At 36.3% G+C, this 6,548-nt stretch overlaps 1 protein-coding gene across 3 annotated transcripts; it reads right to left on the bottom strand.

The window, feature by feature from the left end:
• Positions 1 to 592: 592 nt before the first annotated feature.
• On the bottom strand, positions 593 to 6,227 carry LOC120080163 (BED zinc finger and hAT dimerization domain-containing protein). 3 transcript variants are annotated; one of them, XM_039034732.2, is made up of 5 exons: positions 5,704 to 6,227; positions 4,415 to 4,483; positions 3,627 to 3,848; positions 2,479 to 3,350; positions 593 to 1,785 (listed from the first exon to the last, which is right to left on the bottom strand). In XM_039034732.2, the coding sequence occupies exons 2-5, from the start codon at positions 4,452 to 4,454 to the stop codon at positions 871 to 873; spliced, it is 2,049 nt and encodes a 682-aa protein (XP_038890660.2). In that variant the 5' UTR covers positions 4,455 to 4,483; positions 5,704 to 6,227; the 3' UTR covers positions 593 to 870. The 3 variants fall into 3 exon arrangements, with proteins under 3 accessions (XP_038890660.2, XP_038890659.2, XP_038890662.2); XM_039034731.2 differs by having other exon boundaries at positions 4,415 to 4,487; positions 5,704 to 6,201; XM_039034734.2 differs by lacking the exon at positions 4,415 to 4,483 and having other exon boundaries at positions 5,704 to 6,190.
• Positions 6,228 to 6,548: the final 321 nt, after the last annotated feature.

Here is a 6,548-nt window from a genome sequence, read left to right as displayed (position 1 = left end):
AATGTCTTTTCCCCCCAAGAGACATTAAATTGAAATAAACTAAAGATTTGAGTGTGTTAATAAAGTGTTTTAAAAAGTTTTTCAGGCTCAAAAACACATCTTGAAGCTTACGCCTGGTATCACTAAGAAAATATTCTAAGGCAGAGAGTTTTACGTCTGCAATGCAATGGTTCGAAAAATCATGTAACTTGCCATGTTCTTAAAACATATAAAAGTTCACCTTTCACTTATATATGTGATGCTGATACATTGTGTATTATGATAAATAGAACCATCACTATTCTTACCACCAATGTTCAAAATTAAAAGCAAAATTTTGAATGACCTTATTAGAGATGAAAATGACTGATATTAAGACCGGCCTTTTCGAAATCTTACATAAAGAAGTAAAATGGATAGGAATTTTTTAAAAATAAAATCATGGTCCAGACGTTTTAATAAGTTATATCAGTCAAGTCTTACGAGAGAAGAATCCTTCAGGCCCTTTAGTTTCTAAAACATTACTTATCCAACTTACCTTCCGAGAGAGAAAATAGATAAATAAAAAAATAAAAAGACAAAGTATTCAATATGTATAGTACAACATCATATGTATCATGAATATTAAATAACTTTTACTATTATCGTCATAAGACACTAATCTGTCTACTAGGTTAGCACTTAGCATTGCCATAAACATATGCTGTACATTATATGAAATTCATCAAATATATGTGGAAAAAGAAGCATACAATACAACAAGATGTATTAATTCTACACTTGGCCCAAAGGTACAAGAAGCCAGGATTTAATAAATTTGATTCTTAAGAAATCAGTCTTTCAAGGGTTCTAAGTTTGAACTGACCTCCAAGCTCCGACATGGTTGTGTAATCATTTTGTCTTCTTGTCAGAACCAGAAGTACTACTATCAACAGTTGATGTGGCAGCTAGTTCCATTAACCTCTCATAGTCAATCTCACTAGACTTGTATTTCAACTTGAAACCACTTTGAATCCATGATTTGATACAAAGGAGAGCTGGTGTGCTATCATGAGGCATGCAATATCTTTGTTTATCTATGTCATCACCTCTGCCACAAAACAGTTCTTCAGGAGCCAGCGAAGTTGCCTGCACAGCCAAGAAGTCTCGAGCCATAACAGAGAGTCGTGGATAGCGTGTGCTGTTAACCTTCCACCACTCTAGAACATCTGTTGGTATTGGAGCTGGAGGCTCCGACAAATATTGCGTTAGCTCATCCGTTGCATTGCTCATGCTTGCCCTTCGCTTCTTTCTAGCAATTTCCTCAGCAAAAGAGACACTTCCTCCATCCTCAATCTCCTGAGCACTATAGCCACTGGTCACCGATGGAAAATGGTTGGAAGAATAATATCTCATGAAATAAGATCTGGCTTCTTCCAAGTGATTCCCTGAGTTAAGACTCTCTGGAATCAACTCTCCTTTGATTCGAGGATCAAGAATTGCAGTCATGTATGTGAAAATGTTGCAAACCTGATGACTATAATTCTTTGCTTTCTTGGCCATGTCTTCTGCAGCACCCTTTAGCCAGTCAGGGTTGTGCCGAGAATCTCGACAGGCAGCAATAGTCTCTGAAATGTGATCCATGAAGAACAGAACTAAACCAACAGTTGCAACCTTATTTGTGCATATGTTGTTCGTGGTTTTATAAAAAGGTTCTAAAAATTGATGCACAATATTAACTACGTTCTTCTCGGCAGAGTTCAAAAGCATCTTACTGCCAAGTGTTTCCTCATACTTCCTGGTAACAGCTTCCATGGATTTCCCTGCCTACATGTGTATAACAACTTCGCATAAACCTAGTTGACCAAACATTATAAACATGACCAGGAGAAAGAAAAAAAAAAGGTGATAGAGATTCAATTGATATGTAATTAGCCAAACATTAATAGCTAATAGTATTCTTTTGTGGGAGCCTAAGACAGTTCATATCAGTTCATGTTTATTGGATATCCAACTTAGATGACCACAAATCAGAAAGCATCAAGTTCTTGGTACTCAAGTTTGGGTAAATTTCAAAGTCGGAAGGCCACTTGATGGACATGGACACATTCAGATACATGGTTTTATTTGGAAACATAGGCAAATGTTCAATTTTTTGTTTTTCTTCTATTTCAACTCCTGAACCAGAAATATGCAACAAGCTTACGCTCTGTCGAAGGCATGTGTACTATGCATGCTCAAGATAAATGAAATGAAAAGTTTCATAAGGAAGTGAAGGAAAAACGCACACACTAGTCCTGGTTCTTTCATCAAGTCTTGAAACCAGAAAATGCAGTTTCTTAGTTCTCTTTGTTTCTGTTCAGAATGGATTTAGTCAGAGAGGAGATGGTTATTGTTCATCTCCCTCCCTTCAACGAGGGATTTGCTTATGTGTGAAAGCCTAAAAAGGGTTAAGAAAAAACCACAAATCATGGACATTATTTCAGCATGATGGAAATATCTAGATATGAGATAAATTACCTTGTGTACTATATCGAGCATCTGATAATTTCCACTCCACCTTACTGAAGCATCAAGTGGAAATTTCCAGTTACCTTCTTGATAAACTGTAGTAAATTGAACAAATTCCTCAGAGATATCCAAGCAGGCATTTAATTCTAGTACAAACTCCCGAACTTTTGCAATTATTGATTTTGTAGGCCTTAATCCATCATCTATGATCAGGTTTAGCGTACGCGCAGCACAAGGAATATAACAGAAAGGCCCAACTTTCTGACCATCCAAATGCTCTTTCAAAGCATGACAGGCATGCACAGCATCTTGGCTGTTATCATGGGTACATGAAAGTATTCTACTTTCTATGTTATACATCTTAAGAACTTTCACAATAGAGTGAAAGATCTCAAGACCTCCACAGGGATAAGGTATGTGAGAGATATCGAGAAGCACCTTCTGGAAGGACCAGCTTTCATCGATCCACTGGCATGTAACACTCATAAAAGAAATTTGATCGTAGGAATTCCAGAAATCAAGAGTGACTGAGATCTTGGATGAAACATTTTCCAAAGAGGCTCTTACATCTTCCTGCATGCTTCTGAAAACTTCCCGAAAAACTGCTTTATACTTTTCAGCAGGCCATAGTTGAATAGATGGATTGAGAAACTTATAGGAGTTGGCCAGCCATTTTTCTTCCAAGGTCGAAGGAGGGAGAGAAGATAATATGAGCCACTTAATTATTAACCAATTTAAATGATCATAATCAATCTGTTGGGGTTTCCCCTGAGGTTGAGATTTCTTGATTATGGTGATAGGCTGCGGTGCTGGATTACTGACAATATCACCAGACTTATCATAACCTGGATGCCGATTACTTAGGTGTCTGCCTAAGTTTCCTGTTCCAATGAAAAGAAGATTTTTCATCACAAATGAAAAGACATAAAGGTGCTAAAATATTGGAACTTGCCGACTTGCGGCATGTAGGAACATGCATTTAAGCTCAATACTTAAGCTGGAGCAAAACAAATTACGGAAACATAAAACTCTTTAATTCTAATCTCGGTGTCTATTGCTCCTTGCAGAATAATTATAATGTTTCTTGAAGCATTCTGATTAATCCCTCAATTCAAAACTGTTACATGTAATCCATCAAGAAATAGTATCAAAATTACCAGTAGCTGTTGCAATGGAATAGCTCTGTCCACAAAACTTGCATCTTCTGCTTTTCCCATCAGCAGCAGTCTCAAAAAATTTGAGATAAACTGATGTCATGGTCTTTTTTCTTGGCTTTGCTGAAGGATTAGGATTCCCCTTGTCAGAAGAAACCAAAGCGATATCAATTGGGTCAATGTTTGGTATCAGTGACATATCCATCATGGACTTGGATTCCAAATCTACTTGCAGGAACACAAAGAAAGGCTACATTCATTAAAATGAACTATCTTATCTTTGCAGATTGCACAGAACCAACATTCAAATAAGCAATACACAAGCAAACCATTCGGAAAATTACAACTACTCTTCCAAGAAACAAGTACACACATGAAATACCACACAACATTTCCAAATTCTGACCATATTGGTAGGAATCTAAAAACCAAGTCCAGTGCCAAAATATTGTCCCCCACTTTTCAGGGATGATTAAAAGATGCCCTTAGTAATAACTTTAATTACATTAAGACTGAATTGTTTCATTTAAGAAAATATATCGTAAATAAACTTAACTTAGATAAGTCGTATGGAATAATTTCTAACACATAAAAGCTATTCTGAATGGTACAAATCATTGTTGATGACTTCATGCCTGAGTTCCGAAGAACACATTCATTATGATCAAGTCTATGTGTGTTTTTTCTTCACTAACTCTTAAGATTGATCAATCCGACCATTATATCTGCGCCTTAATACTGAAAAACCATCAAAAAAGAACCATTAACACTATATATAAGTATATAATTACCTTTAAATGTTTTAAATGCATTATTCACACTCCAGTCCATTTGGTTTTCTGCTTTCCCACTAACAGTCCCTGTCTAACAGCAAAAATAGATTCAGAAAACGGAAGGATAAAAAAGAAGGGCTAAACATCAGCCCATTTTCGATCAAAAGATTCACTTATTTCGCTAATGCGTGAATCTAGTACATAATCTTGCCTTCTGATGTAATTTCAGATTGTTGATTACCCTCAAAAGGTTATTCGAGTTTTTTGGCTCGGAATTTTTAAACCTGTTAACATTTATTACTTTTTAAAGTTTACTATATTAGTGTTTCCAGCCCTGGTTAGAAGGCTGTTTATGTCCCATTGAATGTTGGAATATCTATTTTCATTTAAAAAAAATAAAAAAAAAAAAAAAAAATAAATCTCTTTCTTTATGTTTCTTTAACTTCTTGCTTTCTTGTTCTTTAGTTTCCCATCTCTCTCTAATTATTAGGAAAATGTGTTTGATTCTTTTTAGTCTTTGGTTTCTTGTAATTGTTGATCTAATTCAAGTAAGAATCCATAGAACATTCTTTCTCTGTTCTTGATGTGTTTATTGCAGGAACTTGTTAGGAGGATATTCCTAACTTAAACACCATGGAAAGACAGAATTTTATTAATGATAAGCATCGTACAGTCTAATCCCAATTATTTACAGAGAATTTAAGTCCATTACAGCATTTTATTCAACTTTCTAACGGCTGGAAAAGACTAGAAAATAGATAGTTTTCTAGCCAACTAACTGTCAGAAACACGGCCAGAAAATAAATTTAAAATACTTCCCATCCAACAAGCTTAAATATCCAATTGAAGGCCAACTGGAAATGTGAAAATACGTCAAATTCGTAAGCGACAAGACTATCATACGATTATACAGAATTGAGCGCCTCCCTTATTCTAATTTGATTAGAATACATTTATGCTATACAATCTGAATGGCATAGAAGAAACAGCCAAAGCTACTTTAGCTTTTTCGAGCAAGAAAACACTTCTGCAGCAAAGGATTCATTTCAAAAGAGTACAAGACCATTAAAGTTCCCCAGCACAGAATCTCACTTTTTTAAAGAGGAAACATATGATTTCATTAGACATTTTAAACAATCCCACTCGGTTAGTTGGTGATTTCAACTCAAAGCACTTGAAAGCTCATTGACTGATGACCAAGCTACAAGCATTCAAGCTACAATCCAAATGAGAGCAAAAACTAAAAAATGAAAATTCAAACATAACATTTCAACAGCAGCAGCAGCAGCTAAAATTTGACAACTTACCCCGAAATACATGGAACGGAGAGCTGAAACATAAACACTTCCGCCCCTTATTCCAACGAGGACCCAATTGTCAAAAACGCAACCTCAATAAAGGGTCCTCTCAGAAGACGGCGAAAGATACAGAACCCCATTTCCCAACTCAAACAACAACCCAACCCCACCACTTGAAGGAGTCCAAATAGCAAGTAAATGAGCGAGGAAGATTCAGTAACAAATTGGACGATTTGGGTTCGTCGAAAACCTGAAAATGGGTCTGATCAAACACTTCGGAAGCGATGGAGGGAAAGGGGAAGCGGCGCAAGATGGATCTGAGCCGGATCAAAGCCGAGAGAAAGAGAGAGAGAGTTGAAAGCAAAAAGGGGGCTTTGAGCAGAGCCGCTAGCGATGGGGGTTGGAAGTGAGCGAGCTTGAGGAGAAAGAGAGAAAATGAAAAAGGGTTTGGATTTGGAATTGGGATTGGGATTGGCTCGGCTACGAATTTGGGGACTTTTTGTTCTTGTTTTCCTTCCCCAATTTGTAAAGCCAGCTTCTTGTTTCCCATCTTGGCGTTGGCGTAATGGCGCGTGCACGCCACTTCGTCAATCGTTCTAGCCAGCTGAGCTCTCTCTCCATCTTCGCGCGTGCTCCTCGCGCGTTTCTTGCATTTAAATTCAATTTTGTCTCTCTTTTTTCTTTTTCTTTTCTCAAATCAAAATTCTTTTTTTAATTTTAAATTTACACGAAAGAAATGATCCAAAGATTAATAATCAAAATTCAATTGAAAAAAATATATATTTTTTTATACATACTTTTTCATCTCTATCTATACCTTTATTTCATTCTTCATTCTCACAAAATTTTTTGTT

Source organism: Benincasa hispida, chromosome 6, assembly GCF_027475165.1.
Source record: "Benincasa hispida cultivar pf3 chromosome 6, pf3_genome.v1.1, whole genome shotgun sequence".
In the NCBI taxonomy this organism is placed as follows: Eukaryota; Viridiplantae; Streptophyta; class Magnoliopsida; order Cucurbitales; family Cucurbitaceae; genus Benincasa; species Benincasa hispida.
This window is presented reverse-complemented; position numbering and strand designations above follow the sequence as displayed.

Excerpts from the sequence above, each read along its gene's own strand:
- LOC120080163 (XM_039034731.2), bottom strand. Across the intron at positions 3,351-3,626 it reads TTCCATTGCAACAGCTACTG|GAAACTTAGGCAGACACCTA; the intron begins GTAATTTTGATA and ends TCATTGGAACAG. Across the intron at positions 1,786-2,478 it reads TGCTCGATATAGTACACAAG|GCAGGGAAATCCATGGAAGC; the intron begins GTAATTTATCTC and ends ATACACATGTAG.